At 41.9% G+C, this 16,598-nt stretch overlaps 1 protein-coding gene across 2 annotated transcripts in view; it reads left to right on the top strand.

Annotated features, from left to right (window-relative positions):
• Window positions 1-16,598, top strand: part of nkain2 (sodium/potassium transporting ATPase interacting 2) — a gene marked incomplete at both ends in the record, with an annotated part of 85,643 nt that overhangs the window by 54,570 nt on the left and 14,475 nt on the right. The window contains one exon of one of the 2 annotated variants that reach the window (XM_084000454.1): window positions 12,919-13,119. The exons of the other annotated variant lie outside the window; for it this stretch is intronic. Within the exon in view, the coding sequence (XP_083856580.1) occupies window positions 12,919-13,119 (201 nt within the window). The remainder of the gene's footprint in view (window positions 1-12,918; window positions 13,120-16,598) is intronic. 2 annotated transcript variants of the gene reach the window in all.

The following is a 16,598-nucleotide window of genomic DNA, read 5'->3' as shown; positions in this document are numbered from 1 at the left end:
ACAGACTCCATTTTTCTTCATTATGAAAATGTGACATCTTTCTGTGTATGAAAGCGACAGAGAATCTCCCCGGCTTTGATTCCTGCCATGTTATCAGTGACTCTGTACTGCAGCTTTGATGTAATTTTACAGTGCTAACACCCTGTTTTATCCATGAATAGACCTAATATCCAGATGGCGCCTCCTTTAGTGCCAGAAGTGTTATTAGAAGAATGATCAGACTGTCGGGAGGCGAATGGATACACAGGCCCGACCTCACACTGTAAATTAATGTCATAACATCACCGTAGGTCGAGACGACAAATTCAGTAGGATGCATTTTGACAGACGTTTGTGGTTTGTTGCAATGCATCATCTTAACATCGCATCGTGACATACAGCAAGCGAGCAAAACAGCGACGAAATCTCGTGCGTCCTGATATGCAGCGTGACGTTTTTGTCGCAAGTATATTCTATTGGTTCAGAATCCAAACCAATCAAATTATCGAGGGACGTAAACAAACTTCTGGTGCTATTTTGAGATTCCTGGCATTTCCTGGTTGCCGTTTTTCACATCTTGGGGTGTTTTTTAAATTTTTTATTTTATTTCTCTCATATTCTCCTCTCTCTGATAACTTGCTTGTCAACAGAAAGCAGCGTGTACTTTTCAACCAATAAGAATTGTTTAGGGGCGGGACACTGCCGTGAAATGTCGTCCAAATAGAGACAGAGTGAGCGATTTTTTCAGGGTGGAGGGAGCGATATCGCTTGCGGCATGTCAGGACAGACTAATTGAAAAGTACACATTCTAATCACTTTTCCTTGCTCGCTCTATGTCGCGTCGCTCTATGTCAGTGTGCAGAACAGGGCCATTGTATAGGGGAAGAGAAAGGTGATGATAATTCTAGGGGCCCAGCGCCCAGTAGGGCCCACAAAAAAACCCAGTAGTCTAATCTTTGTATGACTGATTTATTCTGCATAAGACCCTGACTAATACTCATAGTAATGCTGCATTAGCATCAAAACAAAGTAGGCTAAATAAAAAAAATGATAATACATACGTAGTCTAAGAAAAAAAGTGGAAAAGTCAGGGGGCAGGGGCCCACTTTGGTATTCTTTAAGGGGGCCCAGAATTCCTAGCAACGGCCCTGGTGCACATCATCCTTCACAGATGTACAACAGGAGAACTGCAAATATCCCTGCTGTCTTGGAGCGCAAGCAGGAGGAAAGTAAGGGAGGTTTGGGCCGTTGAAGTTTGCCAAACACATATGACATTTCTCCTTGATAAGGAAAGCAAACAACGAGGCAGCGAGTGGAAAGGTGAGAAAGACAGCGAGGAGGGGAAATGCATCAGCGTTTGTCAGCGCAGGTTGAAGTCCAGAAGTCAGGTGGGCAGATTGGACAGACGCTGCAGGAACACACAGCAGAGGTAATGATAAAGTGGGTTCGATGAGACATCATCTCGCTGCTCAACAGGACGCTGTGAGGAGCATGTTGCATGTCAGTGGTGAGTCACTGACATTGTCCTACGCATACAGTAGGACTGTAACTCAAAGTTTGGATGAATCTCTCTTTTCTGAGCTTGACAATGTATTATTTGAGAGAAGAGGCAACAGTCTTCTACCACATCACATGGTTCTCCTCAACAGATTGCATTTACTCATAGACATGAGTGTCTGCTTACTCATTTACTTCGCCTTTCGTCATAGACGCCTGATAGTCAGAGCAGTAGACTAAAAAGAAATTTAAAGGGATACGCCAACATTTTTTTTTTCCGTGTCTTGCCTCACTCCCGAGTCCATGACAAGCAGATAGACAACATCCTTTCGACTGTGCGTGCAGTAACAAGGGAGAGGCCGTATCGCCCGTAATTAGCTTAGCTCAAACGCTGGAAGTGTATCGGTAGTGTTAGCCTGCCTCCACCTAAAGTCAGAGAAACTCTTCAGCAACTCTAAACGGAAAACGGCGGGCTGATCTTCGTCTCAGAGCTGACAAAACTCTCCGGTAAGGCATCTTGAGCGGTCAAATGCCGGTAACGGGACGAGATTGGTCGGGTTCAAGCAAAGACGGTTTATTTTGGTTCAAGCTAGCTACATCGAGGGTAGGTTAGCTTGCTATTTCAAAGTAAAAGCACAAATTATATCGTCATGGTTTTCTGTATGTAAAGGGCAACGGGTGTTTTATTTTGTGAAAGTCACCGGAAGTGCGTTGGTCACAACGGCTAGCTTGAGTAGCGCCACATTTGTCAGAACAAAATTGTAAACAGCTGGTATTTAGACAAATTAACGACACACTGCTGATCTAAACAGCTACTTTCTCACCTAAAAATGTTTGAAATGTTGATAAAGTGATATATTTACAGAGTTTAGAGCTAAAATGAAATCAACAGACTGCTGATTTCGGCTCGGGTAGGAGGCAGGCTAACACTATGCACTTCAAGCGTTTGAGCTAAGCTAATTACGGGCAATACGGCTCTATCTCCCTTGTTACTGCACACACAGTCGAAAGGATGGTGTCTATCTGCTTGTCATGGACTTGGGAGTGAGGCAAGACACATTTTTTTTTTTTTGGCGTATCCCTTTAAGCCAATGACTACAAAATAACTAAGAATCAAGGCTATCAAGCATGTCTTTGTGGGTTTAATTCAAATATAACAGCAAATGCACTCACAATTATACAGAGATCAGAGCCTCCAAATGAGAGCAATCCAGTCTCTTAGTTTATACTAGAGGAAACAAGAGGTAGTGCCCGCCCCAGCTGACAATGGGTGATTTCAGGCTGCACTGGCAGGTAGTTGTAAAGCCTCAGGAGTAAAAGCAGATACTGAGGGTTGTAAATGTTCAGGAGTAAAAGCAGATATGTGGGGTAGGAAGGCAGATAACTCACTCACCACTTTAATGAGGTTTTTAAAGGGGTTAAATGAGGTTACATGAGAGCACACGCATGATTTCCATTACAAGAGGAACGGCTACAAAAACAAACACATTAAACTTTTCCATGACAGCGATCGTTTAAAAATCATCATGATTTTCCCTCATCAGTGGCACAAATGTAATTCTCACATTCATAAGATTTATTGCATCGTAAGTTTAGCAGAAAATTGCAGACCAATGGGAACAACAGCAAATTATCTGCCACAAACGCTGACAAATTACATGTTAAATAGACCAGAATTATGCCTTCAGTCGCCCATAATCCCATACTCTGTACTTTTAAATGTACACACTGTGGCAGTGCGGGAATGAATTGTACAGAAATGCTCGTCAGATGGTCGAACAGCATGTGAGAAACCAGCCTTCCCTCTCTGCGTTTAAATTGGACCGGCTGTGTCTGAAAGTCTTTGAAACTTTCTAACAATCCAAACAAACACACCCACCTCAGGCAGAGATGGTCCAGGTGTATGGAGGTGTGAAAGTAGGCAGGTTTCGAGCCTCTCTCTTTTTATTTACTGGCATTTTCTGTTTGAACAACCGAATGTTCAGAAGAGACCAAAAGCAAAATCCTCATTTGAGTGAGGAAGATTTCACCGTGCCTTAAGCAGCTACGTTCTGACTGTACATTAGAATTGCTGATTTGATTTTGCCATTTACAATTTATTATGATATAAAGAAAAAGGTCTTAAACTAACAAATGTTATGTATTTTAACTTAGCGCTGACTTGCGTAGTATGTAAGATTGAATTAAAGAGTGAAAAATGTTGAAACTGCACCTGAAAAATACAACTCTTGTGACATGCCTTTTCAACCGTTTGTGTTTGATTGAACTTTCTATCAAATGTGTATCTTTGCCTCCCATGAGGCCCCTGTAGAGCCCTAGAGGCAAGATAAGGTGTACGGCCTGTCTTGACAGTAATTTGAGTTTAAGCTCAAGATTCATACCATATATCAGTCTGTCACACTTCCATCCTTCCTGTCACTCGCTACTGCACTATCTAATATAGCAGCAATGCCACAAAATTAATCTTTAAAAAGATTTCTGATGCGGCATCCCTGACAGATTTGGAGGAGAGCCTGTGGAGAGAGAACTGTCACCACGTTGCAAATACACACGCGTGCACTTCTTTCTTGCATGTTTGCATCTACTCTCTCGCACACGGTCTGAAGACAGCTAACTGTCAGTAGTCCACTGTGTCATATAAAAGATGCAGCCACCCTCTGGGCCTCGGATGACACACAGATACAGACACGCCGGATGCGCACATACGCTGCACTCAGCTGTCACTCATCGACGGAGGAGGCGGTGTGGTGTGTGTGGGAGGGATATCCCGCATGCATTTTTGCATATAGTATGTGTGAAAGTGTGTGTCTGGCAGCGTGCGAGTTTGCGTGTGTTTGCTCTGCTCGTAGTTTGGAGAAGCTGTCATTCATTATTTCAGTCACGGGAAAACATTGGGGACATACGCTTGCATACAGTATGTGCATGCTGAATCCAGACAGACAGACACTCAAAACAGTGCCATTTAGAATCCCATGTCTGTCAGGGCATCTATTCTCTGTCCGCAAACACACAACGGAGCCATGACAGAGGGCGAAAGGAGCGACCGCAGGGGAAGCGGTGGAATGAAAAAGATAGAGAGAGGAGAAAAGGGGGGGAGAAACAAAAAGAATACCGAAAGATTGGATGTAGAAAAGAGAGGCATCAGGGGCGGACAGAGCGACTGAGAGGTTTCGACAGGCGACGGCACGACAGGAGCTACAGAAGATGACGAGCGATGAGATGAAGCCACATGTGAATCAGTGTGGCTTTCAAGAGAGGAAAGACAGAAGAGAGGGGACACGGGGGGAAAGAAGAAGTGGAAAAAGAGAAAGTTAGAGGAACAGAAGCTCAGAAGACGCCTGCATCACTTATGTAAGAGAGAGAGAGAGAGAGAAAGCATGTCCCTTTTGTCTACATTTCAAATCAACATCAATAGACGCTGTTGTCAGTGCAAGGCAAGCTTTTTACTGCAGGATAAATTGTTGAACAAAAGTGACAGTAAATCAAACTGCAAACCAGCAAATTCATCCCTGAAGAAAGTAAGAAAAACAGATTGCCTGGGCCAGTTTGAATACTAATAGTCACTTAATTTTACTTCCCTCAGTATTCGTTCACCACCGATTGAGGTGATGAATGAGAGGATCCCTCACTTTTAATCATAGACATTCTAGTTAAAACCTCCACGCCCGTTTCTCTGAGTTAATGCATCAACTCTGACTGTGTTTGATCAATGGATGCATTTGTAGAAATCATGGCATGAAATTGGCTTTTTTTTTTCATCAGCATGTCTCTAGTGGGATAATCTCACCATCCAATTTTATCATTTGAGCCCTGAGCTATTATTACTGGTGATTCGTTTTGATTATTCATTGTTGCTCTATAGTTTTCACGGTGCGGTGACAAGAGTTAGTTTTGACTCGTTCAAATGGAACGAGCTGACTGAACAGAGGCAGGCTTTATGCGGCAGCAGATTTGATTGACACGACGGTCAAAGTCAAACTTGCTCCAGGGTTGGATGGTGGCGGCCGGGTATTCATTTGAAACCTTGATTGTAATGGATTTAGCCTGACTGTGATATCAGTACGGTAATGTTTGTTTTTATACATGCTAGAGGAAACAAGACAACTGCTTCTAAAACCTGTTTTATTTGCACTGAAGTTTTTGTCTAATGAGCTGAGGAAGAAACGGGTTTAAAGAAGTCTGCTTTGATTGAAACATGAAAGGATAATTCTGGATTATTATGTCTGGGGTCTCATTTTGTAATCATTGGTGTTGGTCATGATGAGGTGGTAGGCTACTCAATGAAATAATTGATTTTTTTTTCAGAGGATAATGGCCTCACTATATCTCAGTCCAGTCAGGTGCAAGATTCACAAGAACATGCAGTGAATTTTTTACAAAAGATGATTTAACTGTTTGTATTATTTACTTATTCTATCTTTGTTATTTTTCCTTGCCTGGTTTTGGATTTTATTAAAATCTCTATGATCTCTGACAGCACACGGTTCTTGCCTTGTAGGACGTCCTCAGAGAAACCCAGCAGGGCTCACAACGAACAAAGACTCGGCCACAGTGGAGATGGAAAAACTCCCACTGGCGTTATTTGTGTGCAGATATTCTTTTATTTTCCATTAATTGTTCATGCAAACCAGCTCAGATTTCCGAGTCCTGATTTATTGGGTAAGGTGTGGCCACAGGGTTTACAAAAAGCCAATTAACCCCATTGAAAGCTTGAATTACCCCCCCCCCCCCTCTCCTTTGTGCAATTGTGGATCCCATCTGGAGGAGGCACTTTAATTGCCCTCCTCAGTGTGAAAGATTGAAGGGGTTAAAATGGTTATGTTGAGGCATTTGCTTAGAATTGGTAATGGGTTTGTTATAGAGTTAAGGTCAGGGTTAGGATCTGGACTTCATCTCTATGCACCACCCATCCCATAGCACATACATACACACACACATACATACAAACAATTCCCTAAAAATGCTTTAGGCATTATGGGTTAAGGCCTCATCTAACACCCATGGGAAATCACAGCAAAACAATGTAGGGAGATGCACCGTGACTGATGATATTGGTGTGAAATAACACAGGCAGAGTGACATAGTGTGTGAGAGAGAGAGAGAGCACAGAGAGGTAAAATAATAGAAAAGGAGATGAAGCCACAGATAGAGATGGAGGTTTAGTTAAATAGAGTGAAAAATTGACTTTAGAGAGAATAGAGCTAATATTGTCTCTTCCCTGATTTTCTGCCATTTAGTTTGATGATCTGCTGAAATTGTGGCTGCCCACTGGACGGCTGAATGTCTGGCTGATGTTAAATGTAGAGTTAGGGTTAGGGCCTGTCAGCATGTCACTCACAGTGTTTTATACACTGTCTGTGTGTGTGTGTGTGTATGTGTCATTAAATGACTGATGGAGCTTGAATTATATGTTTAATCAATTCTTTAAAAGTGTTAGATTGTTGGTTTCTGTGTATGTGCGTGTGTGTGTGTCCACAGAGCAGATGCTGAAGCAGTCATGGGGAAAACCCAGCACTCCCTTCCTTATGCCAACATCCATCTATCCACCCATCGATTTCAGTCTGTCAAAACTGACTTGGAAAAAAACAAGTTTTATAAATGTCATATCTGCTCTAATCAGATTTAGACGCCCGTTTTTCTTAACTTGCAAAGCTTCAGAGCTTAGTTTTGTAGGTGTTTTCTTCTCAGACTGTCTGTGCATTGTTTAAACCATCACATTAGTGTCGAATCTAGTACCAGGTAAAGTGGCATTGTTCCCCTCTTGACCAGACCTTCAGAGGAAAGGCTGTTTCTGAGTGGTCTTTTCCCTCTCCATCCTTCTACATCTCATGGGAGTTGAAGACAAAGGAAAATATAGAGGTGGGAAATTGAGGGGAAATCGAGAGAGAGAGAGAGAGAGAGAGAGAGAGAGAGAAGAGGGCGGAGGCAGAATGAGAGGGAGGGATATAGAGAAAGGCAGAGGAAAAACAGATGTGGTTCACTGAAGCGGCACTAGCCCACAGTCAGAGACAAAGACCTGAGAGCATGAGTGCATGATCCTCAACTAGCACTCTGGAAATGTGGACTGTGTGTGTGTGATAGAGAGAGAGAGAGACAGAGAGGTATTACAAGAGAGGTTAGAGATGCAACAAGAGGGGTGGAACAATTTTGAGACTGGAGAAATAGTCAAAAATTATGATTTGTAATAAACTAACACACATTTGTACACAGAAACACAGAGAAACAAGTGTAAGATGGTTGTTATTAGAGGTCTCAAGCCAAACAGACCAGTAATCACCAGGCAGATTAATATCTCAATGACGATCAATATTTATCAAAATAGTTTTGAAGCCACAGATTCATCATGCTGGTGGATTAGTTGCTGTGATTGTAGACAAATTCCATCATTAAAAATCAATACATCAATAGACACGACTGCAATTTAATTGTTTTGTATTCCAATGGTGTGTATGGAGTAATTTGAGTTTGCTTTCAAATCCTTTATGCAGGATGTTTTGGATTATTTGTTATTATAAAAGCATTATCCCTCAAACACTTCTGCTATATTTTTTCAGAATAATGGGCTTAATTTCTAATATGTTTTTTTAATATCACATTTTCTCCATCTGTGCAGGAGAAGGTTTGTTGTGGTGGTTCACTGCAGCCGGATGAATAGAAAGAAGATGAAAGTTTTCTTTTTTATTACCAGTCTATTTTACAGACCCTGTAACCTCAATAAACTCGTGCAGGCGCAGGATCTTCAGACACTATGTAATGGAATAGGAAAACATAAAGGTCCACCTTGCTGTTCTCAGTCTCCTTTGTTGTTAGATTGGGTGGTTTTTATATTGATGTTGAAAAGTGTAACCACAAAGACAATATGACATTGACATTCACATTGATGATGCTTCAGTGCAGGTACAATGGAGTTAGGGGAGACAATTATCTTAGATTAGCATACAGACTGAAAATCAGCTAGTTTAGATGTGTCCAAAGTTGTTGTTTTTTTAAACCCACCCTGCCTACTAGAAAGCTCACTAATTATAATACACAAAATGCCACAAAATGTTAAAGGGATAGTTCTCCCAAAATTCAAATTTCACTCATTATCTACTCACCCTCATGTTGACTAAGAGCTGTGAGAATTTTCAGAGTCCTCCATGCCTTCTCTGAGTTACGGGGGGGTCCGCGCAGCAGTATTTGTCCATATAATGGTTGTCAATGGATACCAACTTTCTTCGTCCAAAAAGACACACCAAAAAACATCCAAATACCTCCATACTGCTTGTCTGTAATGTCCCTCTTGTATTGAAGCCCCGACATGAGAAATTGTTCCGCCGGTCAGTGCAAATCACGCGAGATTTGCACTGACACAGGAAGAGCAGTGAACTGAGACACTGGGAGCTTCCGCTACAAACAAGCTTAAAAATAGACTTATTTAATTTTTTTCAGAACAATTTCTCATGTCGGGGCTTCAATACAAGAGGGACATTACACACGAGCAGTATGGAGGTATTTGGATGTTTTTTGGTGTGTCTTTTTGGACGAAGAAAGTTCGTATCCATTGACAACCATTATATGGACAAATACTGCTGCACGGACCCCCCTGTAACTCAGAGAAGGAATGGAGGACTCTGAAATTTCTCACAGCTCTTAGTTGACATGAGGGTGAGTAGATAATGAGTGAAATTTGAATTTTGGGTGAACTATCCCTTTAAACTTTGGACAATTTAAACAGGCACCAGTGTTGCTGAGTTTAGGAGGTGCTGAGTGTGTTAACTTCGGACAACACCTAGCTATCATTTATGCTAACAGCCTCTTAGCTATTAGCTTCATATTAATCATAAAGATTCGAGATTGGGCTCCAGCCTCTCATTTTACTCTTTCTTTCTAATAATAATAACTATTTCTTCAAAGCAGGCTTATTGAGTCTGACTAGCAAAATTAGCAATTGTTAAACATCTTTTAGCAGAGACGACGCTCACTTTTTCTACTTTCTAGAACTTTTCTCTGAAAAAATTGCACATATTTTGTTGTAAAACTCTTTAAAGCCTCATTATGCAGGATTTGTGGTACTGGTACTCTGGTTGAGAAGAGAGACTGTCTGCTACCGTGTCCCCAGTGAGGCACAGCAGCCTACGTGAATTTGTTGCCGTTGCCGGTACCACCATTATCAGTACTGTTGCCGGTAGTGCCGCCGACATTACCGGTCTGTACCATTGCCATGGCTGTACCATTGCCATGGCTGTACCATCACCATCGATGCCGTCGCCATCGTCATTGACTGTGTCGGTGCCATGCTGTTGCCATGCCGTCTCCATTGGTACTGTTGCCGGTACCTGTGCCGTCGCTGTTGCCAGTACCGGTGCTGAGAAAAGCTCCAGTGAGCTCTGGGAGGGGAGGGGAGGCTGGCTGGCCATGCAGCCCAGTACAGGGCGCTCGTGTGTTAGTGAGAGGAGAAGGGAAACTGGGCTTGAGCTCGGTCTCTGGAGCTTAGTGGAACTGCGGTGTACCAGGACTTTTGTGGCGCTGTGTTACTGAGTGCAGTTGCAGACGGCGCGACTTCGCTCAGGCTGCAGTGGCAGCACGATTCATCCTATTTACCAATTTTCTACCACTTAAATGAGTTTAGAAACATTATTTTAAGGTCCAAAAACTACATAGTGTTGCTTTAAATTGTTCCAAACCAAGCCCTTTATACATTCATTAGTGCTGCTTGATATTTTTCTCAAGTTGAGTTAAGTTGCAGCTTCTGTTGTTCCCACAATCTAAGAGTAGTCAATGCTTTGTCTAGCAGTAACTAGTAGCTGGGCGGAGATCAGCCACATTCCTCTTGGTGTTCTGTCCCTTTTGTGGCGTTCAAAAAGCGTGAGAATATTAGTAGCAGAATTAGTCGCATTACATCCTGCTTGGTCTTGGATGACATTTTGCCAAATTCAGCTTTTCACTGATAATTACTTTTGTGTTTATGTGTGTGTGTGCTTGAGAGGCTCATTAGTAAAGTACTGATACAGACTGTACTGAAATAATTATCATGCCAACCCAACCCCATTTCTCTCTCTCTTTCACTATCCCAACAGTGAGAAAGAAAGAGTGAGGGGAGTGTAAGACAGAGAAACAAAAGCAAGAAGAGAGGTAAAGGAAAGAGAGCAGAAGAGAGGGAGAAAGATTTGGAGTAAGGCAGTGACAGTAAGAGACAAACGGAGGGAGAGTGATGGTTGAGAGGGAGCAAGAGAGAAATTTAGAGAGATTTTACTCATTAAAAAGAGGAGCACAACAAGGGGAGATGGCATTAATCAGAGCTCTGCGCTAATGAGGCATTTACTCATTACACTGAAATAGAGAGGGGCCAAGGAAGAAAAAGAGGGGAGAAAAAGGGGAGGGGGTAGAGAGAGTGGTAAGAGAGACCTCAATATGAATGAACAGAGAGAGGAACATGAGCAGTTTGGAGACAGTTGACAGAGTCGAGTGTGGATGTTGGGGGAGAATAAGTGGGGCAGATAAAGTGGAATAGTGTAGAAACATTTGGAATCAGGTGTTGATGGAAGAGCAGAGTCTATTTAAAGCTCTGCTTAAAGCTCTATTTGGGTTCTTCACCACAATAAGTTACTTTAATACTGACGATGTGCTTCCTGTTGGAAATAAATGAGCTTCCCTACCCTTATTGGGGTTATTTGTCTATCTTATTGGGGTTTGTACCTATTCCAGCAAACTGTAGCTTTAAGGCCACAGTCCCTTTGAAAATATACTTTCTTTAACATTTACAGTTTGACTCCCATTTGAGTGAAATTACCATATGGCTTTCTAAGAAAAAAAAACTAATATAATTTGAACAAAAACAACAAAATCAAAGGCTTTTACATCTGCTGTGGTATCTTTGGAAAAAGATATATCACCTCTGAGAAAATTAGCAAATGAGGTGAAAGTTATTTTGCATTCAGCCTGCTTTTAAAGAGCTTTTCATTTGACTAATGGCGCAAGCAGCAAGTGCCAACATGTGTGTGTTCGCATTTGTGTCTGTGTGCGTCAGGGCGGTTTGCGTGGCCCTCTGATGAATGATCTACGTCGCTCCTCCGCTAAGTGGAGTCGTTAATATGTGCATTATTTAAACCAAGACGACTATGGCAACTGATTTATCGTGCATCTTTCAGCCTCTTAGAAGGAAGGGGATCGAAGAGGAACCACAGCAGACACTCTGCATTGTAACTGCAGGGGCCACTGCTGCTGTATGTGGTCTCTGCGCTGCTGTGAAGCAGAACTGAAACAGTGGGGAGCAGAGCATGTTTATTTATTTACTGGTTGTCAGTTGTGCTGTTCTTAAGCTGTAATATTAATTTGTCCCTGAGAGCAATGGGGCTGGTTTTTGCTGTGGTGGACAACCAGAGCAATTGAAGAGAAGAGATGGAGTCTGAGTATGAATCAGCGGATAAGCAGCGTTATTACCATCATCAATTTCTAAACTGAATTTCATATCAATCCATCCAGTTGCCTAGTTAGTGGAGAATTGTTACACCATGAGCTGGACATATTAGCCATTTGTCAGCATTAGAGAAAGTCAGTGGGTTAACAAAGAATAAGATTCGTCCTCTGGGAACGGTGACTTATTTGACAGAATTTCAAAGGGAATCCGCTCAGTATTCGTCAAGATATTTCAACCTCAATATCCAAAGAGGTATATGCTAACAGACTCGCCAGCGTGGTTATGAACCCTTTAACAATGTTGCCTCTTGGTTTTAAGGTCTCTCAGTTTTGAGGTTGCCCTGTTCAAGGAGAAATAAATCAGGAGAACAAATCATAACTGTGTTGCCTTAAACAACCTCAAATAACAATAACTTTTTATTTACTGACCCTGCCTTGACACCGCAATACAAAGCCCTCCATCTCTCAGGCTTGAGGCATCATACCACAGTTTTTGCTGCATTAAGAAACACCAAGTCAAAACGAAGCCTCCCTCGAGCTTCTCTTCTATTTTTTTTGTTGCACTCTGTCTTTCTCTCTCTAGCCACCGCCCAAAGTTCTTCTCCCTCTCTGTTATTGTCCTCATCATTACCCTGCGTGTGTACGGTTCTGATCTAATCTGAGAGATCCCAGATCATCAGAATGAGACATCTGGGATTTATTTTTAGCCCTAGCCAAACCTCTATCTATCTATCTATCTATCTATCTATCTATCTATCTATCTATCTATCTATCTATCTATCTATCTATCTATCTATCTATCTATCTATCTATCTATCTATCTATCTATCTATCTATCTATCTATCTATCTATCTATCTATCTATCTATCTATCTATCTATCTATCTATCTATCTATCTATCTAACAGTTGGGCTCTAATTAAAACTTGGTTCGAGCCTGCCCTGACATTCAGCCTGCCACTGCCTTGTTCTTGATCTGTCTTCTGTCAGAGGATGTAATTCAACTCACTTTTTGTCTGTCTGTCTCTCTCTCTGCTTTGCCAGGACTCTGACCTTGTGCTGACTTTCAACCTGTCCATGCATCGCTCCTGGTGGATGGAGAATGGCCCGGGGTGCAGGGTGACACCCATCACCCCTCCCCCTTCCTGGGCACCCGAGGACCACCGATATATATCTATATCTGGCTGTCTGATGGATTTTCAGTTCATAGAGGTGGCTCACTCCTCGCTGCAGATACTCCTGGCTGTAAGTACTTGAGCTAAATAAGTACTGTCTAGTATGCACTGTAATTTCAAACTGGAGCACCTGAGTGTAGTAGATATGCCGCTCTGGGTTTATGGCTTTAAATGTCCTTCTGACTAATATTAATACCTGTTGCTGCTATTGTAGATATGAAACAGGTCTAAACAGATATTTGTTGTGAAAGAATTACAAAAACAGAAATAACTTTTTTGCTTTTTATCCATCCATCCATTCATCATCTACACTGCCTGCCTTTGCTTGGTTGACGGGCGCTGTGGACTGATCAAAGCTGACATATAGGTACACCCTGGTCTAGTCTGCAGACTGACTATCACAGGGCCACAAATAGAGACATACAACACACTCACATTCACACGCGACCAACTGCCAATCAGCTTAGTTTGCATGTTATTAGACTGTGGGAGGAAGCTGGACAACCTGTAGAGAACCCACAAAGGCACAGGGAGAACATACAAACTCCTTCTGCTGAAAAGAGAGGGTGCTACTGCAGCACTGTGTGTAGCCACACTGGTCCAACAAAAAGGCCACGATTCGTACTGATGTCAAGATTTTCAGTTTTATTTCCTCCACCGACGATGTGACAAAATCATAAGACACCGTGAAAACTATATGGTAAAAACATAACAGTCTATATGGGTGCATTGAGGCTTATGCTAACACAATGTAAATAAATAAACACATGAAAGGGTATAGCACTGTAAAGAACCAAAAAATGAAATACATCTGAAACAAAAGCACAATTAGAGTGTGTGCCTCTTGAACACAGTGTAAATAGCTCTGTCCTTGCACCAAGACTTCCTGTTTATGTTTCTGTGGTCAAGCTTCTGACCCACAGTTCAGCCTCAAACAGTTTAACCAGTGTGACCATACAGTTTCAAAATAAAATGTCCTCACATCAAGGTTTTTTGACAACAGTGACAACAGAAATCATTTACTACGACATGTTTCAATCAAATAATTTGTAAACCCTTTCAAGTCTCTTATTTATTGTACTCTATTTATTCCTATTTATTAACCTTTTAAGTACTTCGTGGACTTAAATCTGTAGTTATTATGACAAATGAAACTTAGGCGTACATTTACATATACAATAGCCTATCAGTCATACCCAAAAATAAACAAAATAAACCTGCGGCCTAAATTACTTTCGCTGCATCGAAAGGTAAAGCGCCTGCCGCCATGTTGGATCAACAAGCTATCAACAAAGTCGCTTCGGTGTGTCGTCATCGTCTTGCTGCCCCCTTACCCCGTTCTGTGATTGGCTCCCTTGTTGAAATTGGGTCCATGGTTTCCAGGCTCACTTGCAGAGCGAATAAAATTGCGTGCAATGCAGCATGGGTATACCCAGGCTAGTCAGGACACATCTAGCACAGCTAGCATAAAAAAAGAGGCAGTGGAAACAGCTAGCTTAGCTTTCCAATGATAATTGGTGAGCACAGGGGAGGAGCATTAGCCTACTGAGAGAAACAGATTATATGTCCACCGAAGGACAACATTTAGCCAGCTAGATATAACTGATAAAATCTACTGGTTCTGTTTTTGGTCCTTTAGTAGAAGTAGGTTAGCAAACCATGGACTGTTTTTATACAGCTCATTTAGAGTCAACACTCTTTCAACAAAACAAACCTCTAAAGTTCACACAAGCAACTAAATACTGCCAAAACAGCCGCTTGGTTGAAACACTAGAGCAGTCTGCTAAAAAGCCATGAAGTTAGCATGAATGTTTTTGTGTGGAGAGTAGTAATACACAGTTAAATTGTGTTATTTGTGTGCTTTGAAGTGAATTTTATCATTCAATCAATATTTTATACAGTTACACTCATTGGGTTTAATGGGTTTTAAAGTGTATTACAGCCATGCCAACCTCTTAATCTGTTGCAACTGGTCAGTGGATGGCGGGGAACTTTGTGGCATGTGTTGTTGAGTTAAGCAAAGCATTGAGGCTCCATTAAGTGGATAATGTCGTACCCTCATTTACATAGAATAGCTGCACGAGAGACTCTCCCTCTATATCTCAGTATTTTTGCGTCTTGCTTTTTCTCTTAGCCTATTTCACTGCTGCGAAAAACGATTTTGTTCTTTGTGTTTTCCTCTGCTTGTCTGTTACCTTCGCCCTCTGTATTTCTTCCTCTACCGCACTGTCAAACTGTGATAATTAGCAGGATCAGAAGAGACAGCAGAGAGAGGAATAAAGAGCGGGAATGAAGGAGGCCTGTCACTTCTCATCCGACTTCTCTGTACTGCTGCCCTGCTTTTTTCTGGGTGTAGTACACATACATATGAATATAGACGCATACGCAATAAACAAACCACTTGAATGTGGCTGCATGCATCATTACACCATTACAGACAGAGAGGCAGAGATCGGGAGTTTCAGTCTGCCTTTCCTCTTTTATTTTTCATTCTGCATCTTCCTCCCTCACTTAGCATGACTGTCTCTCTCACCCACTCTCCACATGCACTCTCTCTATCTCTCTGTCAATCGATAGTGGTACTTATAGTGTGGCTGAGTGCCAAGCCACCACACAGCTGTACCACTGTCTCGCTGTAATTGGTGTGTGGAAAACTGTCATGCTTCATGAGCCCACACTCAACAGTCTAACTGGTCCAGTGGCTGACTGGCTGGCTGGTTTACTGTAATTGGTGGAAACACTGTCAGGGTGCTTAATAACATACATTCAACCAGTCGACTGGCTAACTAAGTGAGGGGTTAGGGTATGGTCGGGTTAGGCCATAAAGTGACTGTGGTGGTGTGCATAATTTTCTGGGTGGTCTGGCTGGTTAACAGATGTCCTGCAGTGGAAGAGTTGTGACTGGTTGGCCAGAAAATCAAGGCACTTTTTAGTATTGTATGGAAGTCAAAACGGCCACTGAGGCACATCGTCAAGGACTGTGGAAAATGTTGTTGTTTGGCTGGGTGGTCAGTCGTGATGGACTGGCCCAACTGGCTCAGTGACTGTGAGTTGAATTGTCTTTACAGCACACTGAATAGCAAACTCATATTTTGAACAAGTTCAGATCTGGTGGTGCACCATAGGATCTGAACTTCTTGTAGGTTTTTTTTATTTTTCTTGAATGACATAGGAGCATTTATGTACTGTAAAAAGAAAATGAGCTTTCACACCCAGCTCCTTCAGGCAGCAGTCATGGTTACATGTTGAATTTATTCGCTGATGAACTGATTTGTTTTACTGCCTGACTGTTACAACAAATTACACAATGTTTTTGAAAAAAATTATTGTAGCAATCATATTTTATTTTTTGCTATTAACAAAGATTGCCATAATTATAAATGACATATCACTAAAGCAAAATCTAAGATGAGGATTCCTGCTGGCTCAGTGGTCTAGAGTTCATGCCAGCAAGTAAATTAAGTGATTAACACAACTTGAGCCTGAGTAGAGGAACTAATCAGCAAAATCTCCTACTGTTGTCTTTGATAGGAGAGAAAACCTGCACAC

This window comes from Trachurus trachurus, assembly GCF_905171665.1.
Source record: "Trachurus trachurus genome assembly, chromosome: 24".
Classification (NCBI taxonomy): Eukaryota; Metazoa; Chordata; class Actinopteri; order Carangiformes; family Carangidae; genus Trachurus; species Trachurus trachurus.
The sequence above is the reverse complement of the archived record's forward strand: the minus strand, read 5'-3'. Positions and strand labels throughout refer to the sequence as shown.